Below are 21,040 nucleotides of genomic sequence, written 5' to 3'. Positions count from 1 at the left end.
CCTTTCCATCCCTATTTGATTGGTCGGTCGGACGGGTCACACGCCATGGAATTGATCGAGGAACCAGGCGCATCAGGCAATGCAACTTCCAATAGTTTCGGCCTGGTCTCAAGATGGAACAACTGCTAAGGCTTTGCTGTACACCCAAAGATGTTTATATTCAATTTACTTTGTCAAACCATGTTGCTACCTCGACGTCCACGGTTTCATTTCATTCTTGAAGCAAACGGGTCTCTTCTCGAAGCAAATAGGAGTCTCTACTCAACTCATGAATGGCTAACCTGTTTGTGTAGGACCTTGGCTGAGAGAGCTTCCTCGAAATGCTAACTGACACTGTCGACTGTACACGTACCACGGTCTCCAAACAAGTGCGGTGTGTCTATGGAATCTCCAGCCAAACTGCTGCCTGCTTGGTTATTATCCATTGAGACTTTTTATACGCGGGTGTAATATGTCACAGACTTTGCCCCTATATACTCTCGGGGCATACACTTGTCAGTCATACAGTTAGCCACTTTTTAACCAATAGACTGGACAATAGCTCTGATACCCTCGAGCTTTATCACTATCAGTCAAGACACCTTTGTAGTTTGTACAGATCAAACCACTCTCAACACGGCATTACTAGATCAATTCAAGACGCCAGCAAACGGTCCTACAAGGCTCAAAAGGCAGATTATCATGTCCAATCCTAGTTCCGGAATGGCAAATCGCAAGACTTGAACGCAAGAAACATAGAACAACAAGGGCAAGTAACCCAACTCCCAACTTCGATCAAACATTTGACAGGCAACGAAAAGCCATACCTACTTGCTTTGCGCAGGCGGCCAAAACACATCAAACCGCTGCACGGCAGCACCACCTTGGCGCACCCCACCGCCGGGGAGATAGACGCCGTCCCCGATGGCGACAGCCCAGCTGCCGTGCCTCGGCACCTCCATCCTCTGCAGCTTCTCCCACGTGTCCGACACGACATGATACGCCTCCGTCTCGGAAAAGACGCCATTCGAGCCCTCGGCCTGGTTCCCCTCGCCGCCAAACGTGTAGATCCTGTCGCCGACCGCCGCGGCCGCGACGCCTCCCCTGGGCGTCGGCATGCGGCCCGCCCTGGTCGACCAGCCGGCGCGCGCGTCGTCGAGGTCCAGCGCGAACACGGTGTCCTTGGTGTTGTTCTGGCCAAAGGCGCGGCCGCCCACGACGTACAGCGTGCCGTTGACGACGGCGGAGCCGGCGTGGTCCCGCGGCTCCGGCAGGTCCGGCAGCAGGTCCGTGATCCACCGGTCCGCCGTCAGGTTGTAGGCGATGACGGACGCGACGGTGCTCTGCGGCGTCAGCTGCGTCATGCCGCCGGCCAGGAAGACGAGGTCGCCGGCCGCGCCGACCGAGGCGCTGCCGCGGGCGACCGGGTCGGGGATGGGCTCGAGCACGCGCCAGCCGCCGTCGAGGTCGTCGAGGACGTAGCTCTGGCCCGTCTTGACCCAGTTGCCGTCGGCGGCGGGGGCGAGCCCGCCGAGCAGGTGCACCCTGCCGTCGACGACGACGGTGTTGGCGTGGTTGACGGCGTAGGGCAGCGGCGGGCCCAGCGTCCACTGCCCCGTGACGGTGTCGTACAGCTGGAACATGTCGGTGGTCGCCCAGTTGTCTGGCGTGTTGCCGCCGTCGCTGCCCTCGGCGGGGATGATGCCGCCGACCAGCGCAAAGGTGGTTTCGTTGAGCGCCACCGCCGTGTGCTCCTGGCGTGGCTGCAGCGCGATGGGGCCCAGATCCTGCCAGGATCCAAGGTTGGCTCCCTGGAGCGGGTGGCTTGCTGCCAAGGGAAGGTTGCTGCAAAGCGCAGCGATGGCGCCGACGAGATGGCGGCGATGATGCATTATAAGTAGGGTCTGGCGGGTTCGTTGCAGGGGATTGAGACTCGACTTGTTGACGTGTAAGCCAGATGCTAAATTGCTAATGTGGCTGCTCAGTGCTCGCTGATGGCCATGTCGTCGATTGACAGCTGTGGTTGGTCCTGGTAGCCTTATATATCTGTCTACTTTTTTACACAAGACGTAGGTCTAGAAGTGACGATTCTCTTCGAAGCAAAACTGTGCCGATCCCAAGTTTCGATTTAATCATCACGGCAGGATATTTTGTCCGCCCGCCCCCGCACCATGTGATGATGATCTTGGTTCGGATGGCTGGCAGTGGAACAAGGAGCCCGGCTAAAAAATAAAAAACGCCAATTGAAGACCGCCAAGTCGTTTGCTTACCAGAAAAAAAATAGACTTGTCTTGGAAAGCCTAAGCAAGCAAGCGGGGGTTTGCCTTTGGTCAAAAGTGCCACATTTTCCACGCAAGTCCGGATGCCTAAACACCTGCGCCAAATCGGCATCAAATTTGACCTGTTTACCCCTGGTCGGCCGGAAGCCACGGGCATTCAACGGTTGCAACCTGGACTTTGCGACGCGGCATCAACACTAGAGGAAAAGGACAGATAATGACAAGACAAACAAACAATTTGCAGAGTCGCCATCACTTCTGCCTAGCACAATTTTCTCGCAAGAGTCCAGCTACAACGACTTGAGAATTATGGACCACAGGGAACGATACACGATGACGCGGCGACGTGTAAACTTTGATACTATAAGCCTGCGCCTCCATTGGCAATATTCTCACACACCTATTTGACACTCGTCGCTCATCTTGATGAGCTGAAAAAAAAGCCCTATATTCGCCCCCGCCGAGACGACTAGCCCAACATCAAACCATACCACTCGCTTCGCGCCCGTAATCACCGGCAATAGTAATAAACCATTTCATTGGCCACCCGCACCAAACAGAGCCTCCCGGGTGTCGTACCCATACTCGAGGCCAAGGTGCCAATAGTCGGCCGTGTCGAGCCTGGAGACGTCCCAGGCGCGGTCGAGCGCGTCCACCACCTCTCGGGGCAGGGGCCCCTTTTCGAGGTGGTCGAGGTTGTCCCGCAGCTGCGCGACGCTCGACACGCCGACGATGACGCCGTCGTTGCCGCCCTTGACCCTGAGCGCGGAGTGGTGGACCAGCCACCGCAGCGCCGTCTCGACCATGCCGAGCCCGGCCTCTTCCGCCGCGGCCTCGACGGCGCGCAGGGCCTCGAAGGTGCTGCCGCGAAAGTAGCGCGCCCGGTAGTGGGCGCCCGTCACGCTCTCGTCCGAGAAGCGGCCGGAGCTCGGCGCCACGTCCCGGGACTTGATCGCGCCGGTCAAGAGACCGCCGGCCAGCGGGTTGTAGACGACCAGGTCCATGCCGTAGCGCCGCAGCGCGGGCAGCAGCTCAGGCTCGATGGTGCGCGTGATGGCGTTGTACACGCCCTGGTACACGGTCGGCCGCACCCAGCCGTTGTGCCGGCACGTCATGACCACCTCGGCCACCTCGAACGCGGCAAAGTTGCTCAGGCCCAGCTGCGAAAACTTGCCCTGTTTGTGCAGCTTGTCCAGGGCAGAGAGCGTTTCGGTGAAGGGAGTGGCGCGGTCCTAAAAGGGGATCGGATGTCAGTGATTGCTCTCCTTTTGCCCCGTTTGCCCCGTGTGCTCTCCAGTGGTGTATGAGAGGTAAAGAGTCAGCTTTCATACCGGCGCATGAAGGTAGAGGATCTAGAAACATTCATTGTCAGCCATATCCATAGCCAAGGTACGTCCAACAAATCCGTCACTTCCCGAAAGCTTACATCAATGCAATCAGTACCCAGCTCCTTCAAACTCGTCTCCACCCACTCGACAATCTTGTCTGCCGAGTGCACACCAGGCTTCAATGGATACATGACCTTGGTGGCCATCTTGAAGCCCTTTTCCCTCCATCCCGCCTCGCGAGAAAAGGCCTCCTGCTGCCCGCCAATATAAGCACGCGCCGTGTCCAGCTCGCTGTAGCCGCGGCTCTTGAACACATCGAGCGTCTCCTTGAAGGTGTCCAGGTCTGTGATGCGAGCGCCCCACTTCTCTTCTCGTCCAAAGGTCATCAGACCCAGGATGATGCGGTCCTTGGACGGAGCGGACATTCTGGCGGAAGATCCCTAGGAGCGGGAGAGCAGGAAGCTTGCTGAAAGTACGGATGAGATGTTGCTGCGGCCGTCTGAAAGCTCGGAAGATTCGTCCAAAATAAAAGGTAAAAGACAATATGTAAGGCAATTGGGGTTCCGGCCAATTTACCAGCAGCCAAATAATGCTGCTTTTTTTTTCTTCTCTGTATTTGAACAGATAGATGGAACAGGTCCTTCAGAGGAAAGGTCCCCAAGGATCAGCAGCATTTAAGTAGCAGAGTCAGTACCCCTGCCCGCCGGGCGGATCCCAAAACTCTAGGGGGAGACTACAGGCATGTGCTCTGGAATCATACCGCTGATGCGCTAAAAGCTTCAATGGACCAGGGACTCCAGGGCTGGCCCCGCAGTGTGACGAAACACCACATAATTTCCAAGTTAGTGCAGTTCGGTAGCATGGAAGCCGAAACCACGAGCTGTCCATTGCTATACACACTTCCATACTTGAATTCTTTCGTCTTTGCATTTTATAATCGGTGGTCATTGAGATGGCCAATTCAGGTATTTCTATGGTCTACAAGCAAGTCAAGCCGGGTACAGAGAGAAAGAAGAAAAGAAAAAAAGGAAAAAGGAAAAAAGAAAAAAAAAAAAAAACCAGTCCTCTCTCATTCCCTTCCACATCCTGCCGGTCATCAATCGCTGGACAAGGTGTTTCACCGCAAACCCAACCCTCTCAGTTGATCACAACTCGGATCCCTTTGCTCTCCTTGACCGTCCTGGGAACTTGAGTGTCGTGGTCATACGCCACATCCCTAATGGTCGTCTCGTACAGGCGAGCATGGGGGAGGACGCGCAAGACCACGGCGGATAACGCCAGAGTCAACTCACAGAGACCGAGGCTGGAAAAAGCAAACGTACAAGTCAGCAAAAAAAATAAAACACTTTTCAGATTCTCACAGCAACAATCAAGACGGCGACAAACACTTACGTCTTGCCAGGGCAGCCCCTGCTCCCCTTGGAAAAGGCCAATAGCGCACGCTCGGCCTCCTTCCTCTGCGGGTCGTCCTTGTCCTTGAGCCAGCGCTCGGGGATGAACTCGTGCGAGTTCGGATAGACCCTCTCGTCGTGGTGGGTGATGGCCGCCGACATGCCGACGGCGGTGCCGCGGGGGATGACGTACTCGAGCGGCCGCCCGCGAAACTCGCCGCGGTAGACCAGGTCCTCCTCGGTGGCGACGCGCGCGGTCCGCGACGAGACGCCGTACGACAGCCGCAGCCCCTCCTGGATGACGGCGCCGAGGTAGGGCAGGGCCTCGAGCACCGACCACGGCGGCAGGTTCTTGGGGTCGTCGACCACCTGGCGCAGCTCGTCCTGCAGCCGTTGCAGCACCTCGGGCTTGGCGAGGAGGTGGTACGTCATGACGGAGAGCGACCAGCTCGTCGTCTCGGTGCCCGCGCCCACCACGGCTCCGGCCTCGTCCGTCAGGCGCGCGCCGGATTTCTCCTCCTCGGGCAGGTCTGACTCTAGCAGCGAGCCAAAGACGGTTGGGCGTTTGTATTGCAGAGCTTGTGGTCGTGGTTGAAGGTCAGTCTTGTGGTTTTTTTTTTTTTTTTTTTCTTTTTTTCTTTTTTAAACTAGCCGGCAACAGGTGGTCAAACTTACACATTCCAGACTCAATCTCCGCCTTGGTCTTCTGCACACGACCGGGCATCTCAATCTGCATGGTCTTGATGAGAAGCGCCACGTCGGTGGGCAGGTAGTTGATGATCCAGGGCACCAGGATCAAAAACGACTTGGTCCATGGGAAAAAGCGGAAAAAGAAGATTGGCTTGACGGTGGAGAGGGCGGGATCGCGAAAATTGGGATACCATCCGTCCTGCTCCAGAAACCCAAAGCTTTCGCCAAAGCAATAGCCAGAAATGGCGTCGGACGTGAAGCAGCTAAAGGCCGTGGCGATCTCGATGACGTTTCCAGAGTCCTTTAGGAATTTGTCGCACAGTTTCTGGACCAGATTGTGGATTTCGCTTTCCAGCTTGGCTATGTTGTTCCGCGAAAAGAACTTTCCAAGGGGAGCCCTTCGCATGCGGTGCACATCGTGATCAATGGTTCCAAAGCCAGACCTCCCGAATCTTTTTGTTGCCTTGTCAGCTTAGACAGCAATTAATGATACTTTTTGACAAGGGGGTTCAAACTCACACTGCGCCGTTGATCTGGTGGATTGACTTGTCGCGCTTTCGGCCGCCCACTGCATAAATCTCGTCGGAAAAGTTGACATCGTTGCAGTGAACCTCGTTTGGGTTTATGCGAACAATGGGCCCGTACTTGCGGTGCATTTCCACAATCTGGTGGGTGTACCGCCCGACGAGTATGGCATCGTGGTAAAACTCTGGTATATATGTCGCGGCCGCGAGCCTCGGTCCGGGAATGTGGCTCAGGGGGTGAAGCGGCGAGAGGTTGTAGAGGACCTTGAGGACCTGGTACAAAATCCACGTCCCAGCTATGATGGCAAACGGGCTCTGCCCGAGTAGCCACGTAGTAGACATTACTGTGACTGGAAGAGGTGAAAAAAAGTGTTTTTGGGGTGCTTAAAAGGTCCCGATTTCCATGTAAAAACAGGCAAGGCAATGTGACCAAGATCACCTCTTATTGTGTTGTATTGCAATCTACGACACCTCTCCCAGCGAGCTGATACCTCAAGGCTTTCATCTGTGGCCGACTTTAGCAACAAACACACAGTCAGCGTTTTGTACTTCTCTGACTCGTTGGGGGTCCTCAAATGTAACACTTTCTTCTAGGGTGAGTCTTGCCAGACCGGTGAGCACGGATTAAAATACGGCTGTTTTATTTCCTCTTTTCGTTGTCGTTTGCCCCGTTTTCCTTTCCTACCTACCTGCTATGCAAGCTCCTTCCAGGGTCCCCACATTTGTCAAGCTGTATGGGGTTGGAAGATTTTACCAAAGCTGCGGCGTTTCGCGTAGTAGCCGGTGGAGCTCTGAAGCCCACAAATCAGGAGATTATTGCATTGGTATGGGCGCCAAAACACCCAGGCCTGGCCGGGTCGCTCAAACCTTATATTGACTAATGCTGAGTCGTACCAGGTGTTGGAGACCTCTGGGTGATGATCCCTGTGCTGCCCCTCAGGGCACAACCTCGGCGTGCTATTGTTGTAGGCGAAGCTACGTCCAAGGTGCATGCCTTGCAAAAGATGCAATCTCACAATCTACAGTTTAGATGACAGATCAAAGCATTTTTCTACTACACCTCAACTAACTCTTTGAGGGAACAAGTCAGTCCCCAGCTCGACAAGCAATCACATACACACACACACACACACCCACATGTCTTATGCGTACTACGACCGGCTGATAGCCGCCTTCGCAGCCGACAATGGCACTCTCCAGCGGTCGAGCTTGACGCACTCGACCATCGGCATGGTCCAGTACTTTTACTACATCTACCTCACCCACGCGGACGGCATAGGCCCGCTGCCGCTCTGGATGCACCTTTTCTACCTGGCCCACGACACCATCTGGGCCTACATCATGTTCCAGGAGGCGCCCAGGTACGACTACCACCCCTACTTTACCTCGATGGCAAAGGGCCTCGTGGTGTGGAGCATCCTGGAGGTGTACTGCATCTACCGCGCCATCGTCTACGAGAAGGAGGGGCTTTTTGGCCAGGATGCTGCGGTCGACCACAAGGGTGAAGACGGCGACGGCAACGACGACGACAACAACGGCAAGACCAAAAACAAGACCCGGAACGGCAAGAAGCCCACCGTGGCCATGGCGCTCATGCACAGCTTCATCGTCTTCTTCACCTTCTTCTGCCTCGTGCTCACCATCATCTACATGGTCGGCCGCGAATCCTTCCCGCACTGGACGCTGCTGACCAAGATCCTGGCCTGCACCGGCGCCGGCGGCACGTGGCTGCAGCGGGGCACCCGCAGGGGCACGAGGATGAGCCTGGCGCTGCTGTCGGTGGTCGACGCCATCACGTGCTTCTGGCCCTATTCGAGATGGGTGCTGGTCTGGCCCGAGGTCTTTGACAACCCGGCCTACTACCTCACGGGCGTCTGCTGTACGCTCTCGTCTGTGTTTAACGTGTACGTTTTGACGCGGTTGCCAAAGGCTTGAGTGTTGGGGGATGGTTGGATTTTGATAGGAAAGGGAGTAGTCTAGGGAATAGTTTGATCAATAAAGGACTCCATTTGATTTGTTGTCTGACACTATGATGGTCCATGGATAATTACCATAATTTGCGTAGACTGCGGATCTATCCAGGGCTGCTATTTGCTTGAACTGATTCACCCCACGCCTGCACCTGCACGAGTTATACCATTTCTGCGTTCCTAACGAACAGCCTTCAACCTCAACCAAAGCGGCCCCTTTTCCCACAGATGCCACAGGTTCTGACCGCCCAACCAATCCCCCTCGGTCGCGTTCTCGATGTCGTACTGCCAGACCAGCCTGGCGATGACGAGCCTGACCTCGAGGTAGGCCAGGTTCCTGGCGATGCAGGCCCTGGGCCCGACCGAGAACGGCTGCGACGCGTCCCTCTGGTCGCCTGCAAACTCGCCGTCGTGCCCGCCCAGCCACCTCTCGGGGCAAAAGTCGTCGGGCCGGTGGAAGTTGAGCGGGCTGCGCGCGGCCGCGTACTTGGGCACGCTGACCACCACGCCCGCGGGCAGGTGGTCGCCGCCCACGCTGGCCCCGCCCCGCGGCACGATGCGGTAGTGCGGCTGCGCCAGCGGCGGGTACACGCGCAGGGCCTCCTCGACGCACGCGAGCAGGTACTTGCATGAGTTGACGCCCGTCGACGTGATTTGCTCCGTCGAGGCGAAGGCGCTCCGCACTTCGGCCGCGAGCTTCGCCAGGACCGCGGGGTTTTGGGCAAGGAGCCATGTGAGTCCTGGAGATGGATGTGTTAGCTGCAAAGGATTATTTTTTTCAGGTTGGAGGGAGAAGTGGTAGACTGCTCAAGACAGACAGATACGTACCTGACAGTGCTGTAGCTGTGGTTTCACTCCCAGCTCCGATCAGGAGGATGGAGTTGCCTTCGAGCTGGTTCATTGACATTTTTCCATTGTTGTACGCCTCGACCATTTTTGTTGTAAAGTCTGTGATGGTGGGCTGGATCGAAAGCCGGTGTTTGATTTTTTCCTGATGATGTACTATTAGAATGTGACTTACACGTCAAGCCGGGGACATGTAGTCACTGAGCTTACCGATTGCAGAGCACTGGCTCTCTTCCTATCTTCCCTCAGCTTGGAAGGGATCAAGAGCAATGCGGCTGGGATCTTGAGGAGGCGGGGGATCGGGAGCAAGACCTGGCCATAGATCAGCAGTTTCCCGAATGAGATGAAGAGTTTGATCCAATCATGCAGGGAGGACGTTCTGAGACAGTCGAATGATTCTCCATAGGCTGTGCAGAGCTGTCAGATATTTACGCATATGATTCGCAGACAAACGGAGAGTTTACTCACTGAGAAAACCAATAAAGTCAAAGGTCAAATACTGAGACCAGGGGTTGTTAGTATCTCATATTCCACCAGTCAGCCAACAGAAAAGAAAAAAGGTTAGCGCCAAGGTCAACATACATTGTACCAATTCACCACATTCACCGGCCTAGACCCCCCTCGAGATTCCCGCTCGATCCCCGCAAACATCCAGTCCACGTACTCCTTGAGCACCGACTCCTGCCCCTTGAGCGCCTTCTCGGAGAAGCCGTGGGCAAACAGCCTGCGGACGTAGCCGTGGTACTCCCTGTCGGCGTTGTGGAGGGTGGGCTCCTCAAAGACGGCGGACGCAAAGGCCTGCTTGCTGAACTCGGGGCGGCCCGACGGCTGGTGCCCGTAAATCTCCTTCCACTGCCTGGCGTCGACGTACGACAGCCCGTCCGGCGTGGTCCTCACCACGGGGCCGTACCGCTTGTGCGCCTCGTGGATGTGGCGGTGGGCCTTGCCGCTCAGGTACGCCCTCATGAGCCACAGGTGCGTTGCCGCCGCCAGCCGAGGCCCCGGGTACTTGGCCAGCGGGTGGAAGTAGAGGTTGTAGATGCAGAGGAGGCCATAGTAGATCGAGATCTATGTTGTCATTTAGCAAGACGCTCATTCGTCATGGAAAAAAGAACTTGACTTACTATGCCGAGAGCCACCACCAGAAGCATGAACAAATTTCCAATGGTGAAGGCGCTCATGGGCGCAGCCATGATTTCAGGTAGCCCCATTTCTAAATTCTCACCAAGTGGACTGGTCAAACACGCATATGATTATCAAAATCAACAACTAAAGAATGTCGTTCTGGCTCCGTCAGTGTTTTCTTTGCTTCTTTTTCTTTTTTCTTCCACACTTGATATGTCACTTCAACAATACCATTTCTTGCATTGTTTTACCCAAGCTTGGGGTCTTTTCCAACACTACGCTTGCGGGATATCTTTGCCCCTTGGGCCTCGGCTCGTCGCGGCCAGGGGAGCCCTGCCGATGGTCGCCAACAGGGACCTTTGCAAGCGGAGCTCGGAAGGTTCATCAAGGACCCCTGGACGTACTATGTACAAGGGTCATGGGTCATACGTGGTGGTCAAGGGCGCCCGACTCACAACAAAACACTGCCATGGCTCCCTGTCCGCCCTACCTTTTCTCACCATGAAAAGGAGGCTACAAGGTATATGCATAATCGATTGCGATGCAGCCACTTTAAATGCTATATTTGCTTGCTATAGCACTTTGGGCCCCGCCGATGTAACGACGATCAATACTTTACCGAGTCTGACCCACGACTCTCTCTTCGACGTCGTACTGTACAGGAGAAGCAAAAACAAGTTTGTTTATATAGTACTCTTACTCGGTATAGGGCTTTCTTTTACGTCAGAGCTTTTGTGGTAGCGATGTGGGCAGAGATCTGGTCAGTGACTTTGTTTTCTTTTTGCCCAATGTGGAATTGCCGGATGTTTGTCTGCAGCATCGCTTATTATATCCGAATTCGTCGACATCCACAAAGGTCCACAACAGCAACAAGAGGCCGGGTTTTTTTTGGCAATGGTACGCTAATCGTGCATAATATGTTTTGACCCTTTGGAATTCTTTCATCTTCTTTTTTTCTCGTTTTGATAAAACTGCTTGCCAACTAGGGTTAATGAATTACTCATACTATAGTAGGAATCTCCAATCCATAACAGGGTTAAAAATAATAGACGCAAGAAACAAATGTCCCTTCAAGGGCCATACATGGTATGGGTCGCGTGGATCAGGTGTAGAACCATAAAGTCAATTTACACCCTGTAACGTTGGTGGCCGGTCATATTCGTTACCAGCAACATCTTGGCGTCAGGTACAAGTCGCCTCGGGTGTCTAGGTAGGTAGCTTACCCAACCCTTTGCGGAAGCCACGTCGTCTGATAACAGTAACAGGCTGCAAGGAACGTTTTGACAGGGAAGCAAGAATTTTCAATATATAAAATCAAATACTTACTCAACAGTCACGACCGTCCAAGTATGATTTCGAGTCAAATCCTGGTGATGCTGTAATACCACTTGTTATTTTCTTGTCCTTTTCATTCTAGCCTTTGGAAGATTTACAATAATCACGCCAAGAATAATCAACCAAAAAAAGCCCGAAAAAAACAAAAAAAGAAAAACCCACGCTTTCATCATGGCCAGTCAAGAAAGGGTCTCTTGTATCGACATGGCGGCGGAGATGGACCAAACTCTCCTGCCAGACCGCCTCGAGCAGCTCGCAGCCCAAGAACCAGACCGCATCTGGGTGTCGTACGCGGTGAGCCAAGACGTGGCCAGAGACGGCTTCCGCAACCTCACGCTGGCGCAGTACGCGCGGGCGGTGGACCGGCTGGCGTGGCACATTGAGTCGACGATGGGCCGGAGCTCCACGTTTTCGACGTTTCTGTACTTTGGCCTCACGGACGTCAGGTACGCCATCGTGCTCCTGGCGGCCATCAAGACGGGGCGCAAGGTGCTGTTTTGCTCGCACTTCAACAGCACCTACTTCAACCAGAGCGTGTGCGACAGGACCGGGTGCGACGTGCTCCTCCACTCCGAGGGCGTCGAGTCCACCATCGAGCCGCTGCTGCAGGCCCGGCCCATGCGGGCGATTCAGGCCCCCACCCTCGAGTCCCTGGTGGAGCCCGAGGGGCAGGTGGAGCGGTACCCCTACAGCAAAGAATTCTCCGTCGCGGTGGACGAGCCCATGTTTGTCACCCACACCTCGGGGACCACGGGGCTTCCCAAGCCGGTCACCATGACGCAGCGGTCGCTCGTCATCGCCAGCGCCTGGGACAAGGTGCCGGACCTGGACGGCAAGCCGCCGGTGGAGAAGGTCATGCGCAAGGGGCGGCGCTGCTTCATGGGCTTCCCGCTGTTCCAGTTCTCGGGCGTGGCCAACGGCTTGTGGGAGGTGTTTTACCGCGGCAAGACCCTGGTGCTGCCCTGCAGCCAGCCCGGCTGGGCTCCCCCGGCCACCTTTGAGCAGCTGTTTGAGCACGGCGACTTTGACTGCTTCATCGGCATCCCCTACTACCTTGAGCTCGTGGCCAAGTCGCCCCGCATGATGGACATCGTCAGGGACAGGCTCAAGTACATCATGTACGGCGGGGCCACCCTCAACCCCGGCACCGGCGACAGGCTGGCCGCCCTCTGCCCCTTCTTCAGCTGCATAGGCTCCACCGAGAGCGGCGTGGCCTTTACGCACCTGATCGACCGCCAGGACTGGGCCTGGTTCTGCTTCAACGAGGAGCAGAGCGGCATCGTGTGGGAGAGGCAGGAGATCCAGGGCGTCGAGGACGGCGCCGGCGTCTACGAGCTGACCTACGTCAAGAACCCGCTGGTGGCCAGGTCGCAGCCCATCTTTTGGCACACGAGCCGCGGCGACACCATCAAGACGGACGACCTGTTCGTCAAGCACCCGACCAAAAACCACCTGTGGCGGTACTACGCGCGCAAGGACGACATGGTGGTGACCAAGTACGGCTGGAACATCAACCCCGTCATGGTCGAGTACGAAATCGCCCGCCACCCCTCGGTCAAGGCCGTCGTGGTGGGCGGCGCCGGCAGGGAGGCCATCTTTGCCATAGTGGAGCTCGTCGAGTCGCACGGGCCGCCAGAGGCCACGCTCGACGAGGTCTGGGCCGCCGTCGAGGGCGAGACCAACGCCAAGCTGGACAAGATCGCCCAGCTCGACAAGAAGAGGCTCATCCTGGCCGACGGCAAGACCAAGCCCCTGCCGCTGACGCCCAAGGGCAACGTGGTTCGGGGTCCCGCCCTGAAGCTGTACGAGGCCGAGATTGAGGAAATGTACGAGCGCACCGCCGACCCCACGGTGGGGTGGGCCACCTCCAAGAGGAAGGGCGACGACGTGGTCTCCTCTTCTCCACCAAAGACCTCGCGGGTCAATCCGCCCGTCACAGTCGCGGAAATAATTGCCGCGTAGGGAAGGTTAGATGTTAGGTTTGAGCAAGGATCGTGGGGGTGGGGGGGATGGGATGACTTTCTGGTAACGGGCGTCTAATATTACACAGTACACGTGCCTTGCTACATTGCCGTGACCAGTACCATCTGTCTAGACTATCTAGTATTATTCTAGCCACGCATCATACATAGGCTTGACACGCGACGCGTTTGCAGATCAGGACGGTCCGCTTGGAAAATCTGTCAATCTGTGGAGCGACTCCGCGTGGAACCCTGGTTGGGAAAAGGGAGTGGGCTGCTCCAACGATGCGAATTAAAATCCAGAATAAAATACATGAAACCCAGCTTCTGGTGTCGATCTCCACTTATGCTTGAATAAAGTTCCTCTTGGCAAACCTTAATGAAGCCACGCCCGGACAAACGGCCAAGACGAGTTGGGTTTAAGCGAGAAAACCCTGAAAGGACGTCAGATCCCGAACAGCTTTGGGATCAGGGGTTTCAAGACACCTACCACGTTAGAGTCCTAGACAAGGCGAGTCAATTCGTCCCAAGGAAGACCTCTACAAACAGGTATTATGCGGTCAGGTGTCATTGCTGTTGTCCAGCTCGGCAGCAGTCAGCCCAACAGGGTAAAAACCATCGGATATCGAACTAAAATATGGCCTGTTCTTGATTATTACTATGTATAATGTCTAGAAAATGAATTCGCCAGAAACCGTCGCCAGATCAAAGTCAGAATAAGTCATGCAGAACAAAACTTGTGAAACAAGATCTTCTCCAGTATTCACATTTTTGTACACATCACCCCCGGATGAATGTACTCGTGGGCCTAGAACGGAGAAGTACATGGTAATCAATTTTCCCTGCAGCAACACGTAAATTCCAAAGTTTCATCAAGTAGGTAGGTACCTACCTCGTCCTTGTCCTGGCAATCTGAGTACGAAATTTCAATTTCTTCAAAAGAAACAAGGCAAAACCTCGCCGATACATTCGTTCAGGGATAGATGTGTAAATAATATCTGTATAACCCTCTATTAGATCTAGATCTCGATCATGAAAGTATGATACTTTCCAGAAGCTTGTCAAAAAAAGGCCGAATTTCGAAGCTTCTGGAAACCCGTCTTTGGTAGAATTATTGGTTTCATAATATGATACCGTCAAAACAACCGCAACCCTGCAAGGAAACAAAGATAACGTCACGGGATTGATTATATCTCAAAACTAACGCTCACGAGGTCTCAGTTTGATCATCAAGGGTGGCTTTTCCCAGAGACCAAAGATGGACTGCTTGTGCCAGTTTTCACACTCTGGGGCCAGCTCCGCCTCAAAGTGCCATAGCATTTTGATCATGGTCAGACGAATCTCGGCCGTGGCGAGGCTTTTTGCGGTCTTGGCGTTAGCTTCTCAACGAGTCAAGAATAACAATGACGTAGATGAGCGAAGAAGAAGAAAAAATGACAGCCTCTTTGGCGCACTCACTTTTGGCCAATGCAGTTCCGTGGACCAACCGCAAACGGCTGAACGGCGCGGCGGCGGTCAGAAGCAAAACGCTCGTCCGCGTCCGGGAGCCAACGCTCTGGCGTGTAGGTGTAGGGATCGGTAAAGTTGGTCTCGGAGTGGCCAGCTGCGTACTGCGTGATGGCAACGGCAGTCTATGGCCCCACAAAAAAAATGGGGGGGAGACTGTTAATAATCTGGCTCAAGATTCATCCAAGGGAGTCCAAAAAAAAAAAAAAAAAAAAAAAAGAAAAAACGAGTCAGGAACCTCGCAACTTACATTCTCGGGCAAGCTGATGCCGCGGACCACGGCACCACCCTCGGGCACCTTGCGCGGCGGCCCGACGGGGATGGGCGGGTACATCCTGAATGCCTCCTGCATCACCGCGCTGAGGTAGGGGAGCCTCTGGATCGAGGCAAAGGTCATCTCCTCTTCGCTGTTGAAGGAGCCCCGGACCTCGGCGACCAGGCGCCTGTAGACCCGGGGGTTGCTCAGGACAAAGTAGGTGCAGCCCGACAGGAAGGTGGAGGTGGTTTCGCTGCCGGCAAACACCAAGAGGTCCGCGTTGGCGTCGAGCTCCTCCTTGGACAGCGGCTGGCCCGTCTCGGCGCCCTTCATGATGTAGGACATGAAGTCGGGCCGGTCGGTCTGGGAGGCCAGGCGCTCGCTGGTCTTGTTGACGCTGTACTTGAGCCTCGAGATCCTGTCGATCACCAGGCGGGGCTTGGCCACCACCAGGAGCAGCATGGCCAGGTACTTGACGGCCGGGAGGTAGTCGCCGTTGTTGGCGATGATGGCCCCCTTTGTGCTCGAGAAGATGGTCGACACCCAGGGGTGGTAGTCGCTGGACGCCAGGCAAAAGAAGGGCTTGCCAAAGGTGAGATCGCCAATGATGTCAAAGATGAGGTAGTTGTACCACTTGACCATGTCCGCCCTGGCGTAGACCGCGCCGTCCTCTTGTTTTGTGACCATGCCCCGCAGCTTGCCCACCATGAAGTCCACGTACGAGGTGATGATGGCCTCCTGCTCCCGCAGCGTCTTCTCGGCAAACGCCGGGGACAGCATCTTGCGCATGCGCGGGTGGTTGGCCTGGTCCGCCGTCAAGAGGTCCCGGACCCCGCCCGGCGGCATCGGGTAGAAGCGCAGGTCCTTGGGGAACTCCTTGGCGCCCTGCGTCTTGTGGCCAAAAATGTCCTTCCAGGCCTCCGGGTTGATGAACTGCACCTCGTCCGGCGCGATGCGGAACACTTCTCCGTACTGGTCGTGGAGCTCCTTGATGCGAAAGACGAGCCGACCCGTGCACACCCAGTACACGTAGGGAAGACGCGAGAAGCGACAGTAGATGGGGCCTGGTATCCCAGCCAGGGGATCGTTGAGGAGTTGCAGAAGCACAGAAAACATCCAGAGCCCAAGCTATTGATTTTTATGCCGTTAGTTTTGGGTTTTCTTTGGTGCAATTTTGGGGGGACAAGTTGAATCTTACGGATATTCCAATGCCGTAGCTGAAGATGCTAATCCATGATGCTCCCTGAAGGAGACGAAATAGTGTCATTAATTCCATTCTGTCAGCTGGTGGCAAGAGATCAACCTATGCACAGCAGGTATGGAATGGAGAAGGATGCTAGAACAATATCAAACTTGATTAAAAATCAAACACAAAATCAAAATCAAAGCAAAGATGAAAAGCACAACAACGTCTCTCTCTCAACGCCGCGGCTTTTCCAAATCTGACAACATAATAAGGAAGACCGATGAATAAGTGGACCAATCGTTTGATTGCGGGTCAACTGGATCCGGTTTGATTCATCTCTTCGTACGTGTTTCTACAGATTCTTTTCTTTTCGTCAAAGAGTAACAACACTCGACCTCTCCTCACGAAAAGGGTCCATTTTTATTCCAGACCGCCCCCAGTAACATCCCCGGCCGACTTCTTGCAAAAAGACCCCCTGTGTCTATCTTGTTAAGTCGCGTGTCGACTGTTGTATGTCATGATAAAGCCAAGGTCATTAGAGTGTGACATGGTACTTTGTAAGCATAAATAGCAAGTCTTGACCTCGCCAATTGTTTTGTCCATGTCTCCAGTTACCCACATTGTAAGCTTCCGACACCCATGTAAACCGTCTGGAGGCGAGAGTGGATCATGGGAATCCGGGCTGTTGCCACTTGGGGGATTTTGATGCATTTTTGCGCCTGTTTGGGAATTATACGTGGTGGGCTCTGGAGCATCTCCACCCACTTGGGTGCTCTGGGGACTCGCGTACCAACGGGGACCCCAGGCCGTCGCCCCATGGCCTCACCAATGTTTCTCCTTTCTGAGAATAACTCGTGGCCACGACACGGGACGGCGGATAGAATTGCCCTGCTACGGTACCCATCTTCTCCACCGAGGTCTCCCTCTTGAGCGGTTCAGACCGAGTGGGCTGCGAGACCAGGGACGGTTTCCCAGTCTGGACACTGGTGGGTAAGGTACTGTGCCTACCTTATCAAGCGGGCCCCCAAGGGTCGCATTCACCCCATCTCAACCACGGAGACGGCCCCGAACCTCCCTGTTCCGGTCTTCACCGGCAGCTTTGACATTGAACTTTAATACTTACTTACCTTATTTAGTACAACCATAGTACAATTCCAGACGAAAATATTCCCCTGCCCGCCACTCTATTTCCATCTCTTGGCCTCCGCCAGCTTACCCGTCCCAGGGGAGCTTCACATATCTGATGTGTCATGAAATTTCTTTTTTCTTTTTTTTCGAATTTCAAATTTTCAAACGTCAAACATCAATCTTACCAATCACAAATGACACCCACTCAGATCCACACTCCACAGGATATCGGGTCATTGCTTCAAGGTGGGACTTAACTTCTTTGACGCCTACCGTTTAACTTTACACCCAGGTATCTGCAACGTACACGTGATGCTATTCTTGTCATACGAAGCATCGAGACCTGCAAGCCAAGAAGTGCGTGTGGCACGTTTTCCCAGCAGAACGGCATACCCTGAATAGGAAACGGGACAGCAAATATCCGAATAATGGACACTTGGGTTTCTCGCTCATCCATGTCGTTTTGGGATCTCACAGAAATAATGGGATGGCATCATGCAGCGAGCCCCTTGTCTCGGTTCAGATGCCACTTGAAGGTGCAAATCGATAGTGCTTGCTGTGCATAACAATTATGGATTTTGTTTCGATGACAGGTGATATAGATCCACAGAGGCCGCTTTCTTTGAGCAAGACCCTAGAACGAAAAGAAGGGAGAGAAAAAAGAAAAAGAAAACGAAAAAAAGAACCCCCACGATCAACACATTCCCAAAACCATCCAGCTCCTTTGTCTTTTTTTTCGTTCAGCAAGCCTGTGCCTTTTAGTTTCCCAAGCAGCTAGTCTGTATTCCCAAAGGAAAAAAAAACAACTCTCTTCACAATGGCGGAAATACATCGCATCGTCCCTTATCCGTCGCCGGAGCCCAGCGAGATGGACATGTCTCCCATCGCAAAGCCGGACTGTAACGATGGGGGAAACACCTCGACCACAGTCATGCTGCCCGATCTGTTCGTGTCCATCATGTCGCCCTCTCCTCGGCTCAACCCCGTCTATGAGTTGGTGAGGCCCGCTGCCAACGAGTGGACACAAAAGTATGTCGACCCAAGACAATGGACACGTCTCTGGGGGAAACCTCACGACACTTGAAAATATTCTAACGCATGTAAAAAAATAGACTCCTTAATCTAGACGCAAAAGCCTATGCCAAGCATCAAAGAGTCAACTTCAGCAGACTAGCGTCCATGTGGATGCCAGAAGCTGACGAGGAGGGTCTCCGCGTGATGGTGGACTGGCTGACTTGGGTGTTTTATTTCGATGACTGTGAGTCCCGAGTCCCATTACTGACTTTTTTTTTCTTTTTCTGGCCGAACCATGGAATGCTAACAGCCCGACAAGTGTTTGACGATGGCGAACTGCGCGATAACCCTGCCGCCGCTCAAGCCGAGGCGGAAGCAACATTAAGCTTAATGTCTGATAGCGACCAACAGGTATCGCCTGAGCTACATCCACTACGGTACATGTTCCACAGCACCTGGATACGGTTCCGCAACGTGAGTACAAGAAAGCACCCCGTTGGTAGAGTATCACTGCTGCAGACTCCCAAGCTAATCCGCTGCCTTGTATCCAGAGATCTTCCAAAGGTGATTGACGATTTGACATCAAGTTTTATTCTTGTTTCCCGCATGCGTTTGTCATTATACTGACCCGACCATTCCTCAGCTCTCCAAAATCGGTACAAAAAGTGCATGGAGGAGTACATCAACGGCATCCTGCAGCAGGTCGACGTCAGCTCCTTTGATGCCTCCCTCGACGCCGACTTGTACCTCCACTTTCGACGCAAGTCCGTCGGGTTGCGCCCCTGCCATGCTCTTCTCGAGTAGGTTTTCTTTCGTCTCCCAATCCCAAGCATACAACCTTTTCTTCATTGTCTAGCCCTTGTCATCCTTCGCTTGTAAGAGACTAACTGAAACTGAAATCCCAGATACGCATGCGGAATACAAATACCAGACCATGTAATGGCACACCCTGCCATCCAAGAATGCATGGCCGTGTCGATCGATCTCGTCTTGCTGTGAGTCATTTTGTTTCGCAGACCAGATCAGCCAGGGGGTGTAGGGCTTTTTGTGCCAGGGCAGATTCTGACACACAAGATGCAAAAAATTAAAAAAATTAAACACAGGCAAAACGACATCTTGTCCTACAAGAAAGAGCAAGCCTCCAACGTCATCCACAACCTCATCCACATCTACAGGAACCAGGGCATGACGGCCCAGGAAGCGTTTGACCAGGCCGGAAACCTGATCGTGAGGGCCATCAGGAGGTGGCACCTGGCCCAGCTCGACCTGCCGATCTGGGGCGAGAAGATCGACAAGGAGGTGCAGCGCTACCTGCAAGGGTGCTTGGACTCTTGCGTCGGGAGTCTCAACTGGAGGTTAGTGGAATAAGCCCCCCCCGGATAAAAAGCATCTTTAGGGAGTTGCAGCATCGAAAAGGAGAAAAAGACAACTGACAGTCTTTTTGTGGAAATTTCTACAGCTTCACTACAGGACGTTACTTTGGAGATCAAGGCGACGAAATACGCAAGACTCGGGTGCTTACACTCAATATGTGAGGGGGAAAGCTGCGGAGGGGATCTCGAAGGGGGGTTGGTCATGCTGGTACATGCTTTCCACTGTTGCATTGAATCTTTCGCTGGATATTGTTTTCGCTTCCGAGGACCAGTCTCACCGAGTGTATTGCTTGACTGCTGAGAGCGGCTGTAACTTTTGTCCTGTTTTTTTTTCTTTCTCTTTTTCCTGCTGTCACACTGAGTTAAATTGGATGATAGCCCACATCTCTACTTTCTTGGTGATCTGAACTTTGATGAGGTTAATGGAACAAAGCTCCTTCTGATTGGACGATACTATCCGCATTTTAGTTCTGGTCTAGGATAAGCTACGTGGTATCGCAGTCGTAAGTCATAAAACTGCCCGCATAGCAATCACCACGGTGCCATCCCATATTGATGCGTGGCGGTGAGAGGAGAACAGGGCACATCCGCTCAGAGTAGCCCGTGGCAGTGATGTCGCAGCAAAGCCCAGGGGAACAAGGTTTCTCGAAGAGGATATAAAGCAACCAAGGAGAACCCTGCAACTCCGGATACTCCATGTGGAGGGGCCCTGCTGCAACGGGACCCCCGTCTACCGGGGTCGGGGTTTGACTCGAGTCAAAACCATGCTCATGCTTGGATCTGCAGTTATAAACCTCTGATGTGACGCTACAAGGCTCAGGGAGTCGGGGTCCGCATCACGATACACGGTACTTGAGCACGTAGCTCACCGGGATTTGGTTCAGGGGGGAGACAGACACTCCCTGTACAGGCCTTTACATGCCTGTGGAGGACCTATAATAGCTCACTTGCCGAATTGGGTAGTAAAAACACTGCTGTGACGGTCGTTTAGGCTTGCACCGTGTGCCGACACGGGGCTCTCTGACCCATAAGTACCTAGATATGTAGGTACCTAAACAGGCGGGATGTAATGTTCTTGGTGTTGGCACTAAGCGCCTTCTGTTGTAGACTAGTTTTTTTTCTCATTTTCCCCCAGCTCGTCAGAGTCGA

At 53.9% G+C, this 21,040-nt stretch overlaps 8 protein-coding genes across 8 annotated transcripts; 3 read left to right on the top strand and 5 right to left on the bottom strand.

Annotated features, from left to right (window-relative positions):
• Positions 1–599: 599 nt before the first annotated feature.
• MGG_03826 (uncharacterized protein) lies at positions 600–2,170 on the bottom strand (the record flags this gene model as incomplete). Its single annotated transcript, XM_003720018.1, has 2 exons — positions 811–2,170; positions 600–624 (listed from the first exon to the last, which is right to left on the bottom strand). Exons 1-2 carry the CDS (start codon positions 1,869–1,871, stop codon positions 600–602), a joined length of 1,086 nt encoding a protein of 361 aa, XP_003720066.1. The 5' UTR covers positions 1,872–2,170.
• A 624-nt stretch (positions 2,171–2,794) lies between these two features.
• On the bottom strand, positions 2,795–4,011 carry MGG_03827 (aflatoxin B1 aldehyde reductase member 2; the record flags this gene model as incomplete). The annotated part of the gene is made up of 3 exons (XM_003720017.1): positions 2,795–3,490; positions 3,590–3,610; positions 3,685–4,011. The coding sequence occupies 3 exons, from the start codon at positions 4,009–4,011 to the stop codon at positions 2,795–2,797; spliced, it is 1,044 nt and encodes a 347-aa protein (XP_003720065.1).
• Positions 4,012–4,723: 712 nt separating this feature from the next.
• Positions 4,724–6,533, bottom strand: MGG_03828 (trichodiene oxygenase; the record flags this gene model as incomplete). The annotated part of the gene is made up of 4 exons (XM_003720016.1): positions 4,724–4,889; positions 4,979–5,555; positions 5,653–6,119; positions 6,187–6,533. The coding sequence occupies 4 exons, from the start codon at positions 6,531–6,533 to the stop codon at positions 4,724–4,726; spliced, it is 1,557 nt and encodes a 518-aa protein (XP_003720064.1).
• A 565-nt stretch (positions 6,534–7,098) lies between these two features.
• Positions 7,099–8,198, top strand: MGG_03829 (uncharacterized protein). The gene has a single exon (XM_003720015.1). It carries the CDS (start codon positions 7,329–7,331, stop codon positions 8,124–8,126), a length of 798 nt encoding a protein of 265 aa, XP_003720063.1. The 5' UTR covers positions 7,099–7,328; the 3' UTR covers positions 8,127–8,198.
• A 143-nt stretch (positions 8,199–8,341) lies between these two features.
• Positions 8,342–10,200, bottom strand: MGG_03830 (averantin oxidoreductase; the record flags this gene model as incomplete). The annotated part of the gene is made up of 6 exons (XM_003720014.1): positions 8,342–8,901; positions 8,990–9,152; positions 9,218–9,414; positions 9,476–9,506; positions 9,590–10,075; positions 10,132–10,200. The coding sequence occupies 6 exons, from the start codon at positions 10,198–10,200 to the stop codon at positions 8,342–8,344; spliced, it is 1,506 nt and encodes a 501-aa protein (XP_003720062.1).
• A 1,438-nt stretch (positions 10,201–11,638) lies between these two features.
• MGG_03831 (uncharacterized protein) lies at positions 11,639–13,613 on the top strand (the record flags this gene model as incomplete). The annotated part of the gene is made up of 1 exon (XM_003720013.1): positions 11,639–13,613. The coding sequence occupies one exon, from the start codon at positions 11,639–11,641 to the stop codon at positions 13,427–13,429; it is 1,791 nt and encodes a 596-aa protein (XP_003720061.1). The 3' UTR covers positions 13,430–13,613.
• A 1,015-nt stretch (positions 13,614–14,628) lies between these two features.
• On the bottom strand, positions 14,629–16,794 carry MGG_03832 (uncharacterized protein; the record flags this gene model as incomplete). Its single annotated transcript, XM_003720012.1, has 4 exons — positions 14,629–14,785; positions 14,887–15,059; positions 15,185–16,318; positions 16,762–16,794. 4 exons carry the CDS (start codon positions 16,792–16,794, stop codon positions 14,629–14,631), a joined length of 1,497 nt encoding a protein of 498 aa, XP_003720060.1.
• A 1,457-nt stretch (positions 16,795–18,251) lies between these two features.
• MGG_03833 (uncharacterized protein) lies at positions 18,252–20,375 on the top strand (the record flags this gene model as incomplete). Its single annotated transcript, XM_003720011.1, has 8 exons — positions 18,252–18,533; positions 18,617–18,762; positions 18,829–18,992; positions 19,070–19,082; positions 19,162–19,318; positions 19,424–19,513; positions 19,622–19,873; positions 20,270–20,375. Exons 1-8 carry the CDS (start codon positions 18,322–18,324, stop codon positions 20,373–20,375), a joined length of 1,140 nt encoding a protein of 379 aa, XP_003720059.1. The 5' UTR covers positions 18,252–18,321.
• Between the last annotated feature and the right edge of the window lie 665 nt (positions 20,376–21,040).

This window comes from Pyricularia oryzae, chromosome 6, assembly GCF_000002495.2.
Source record: "Pyricularia oryzae 70-15 chromosome 6, whole genome shotgun sequence".
Lineage (NCBI taxonomy): Eukaryota > Fungi > Ascomycota > Sordariomycetes > Magnaporthales > Pyriculariaceae > Pyricularia > Pyricularia oryzae.
This window is presented reverse-complemented; position numbering and strand designations above follow the sequence as displayed.

Excerpts from the sequence above, each read along its gene's own strand:
- MGG_03829 (XM_003720015.1), top strand. The coding sequence starts at position 7,329 with ATGTCTTATGCGTACTACGACCGGCTGATAGCCGCCTTCGCAGCCGAC.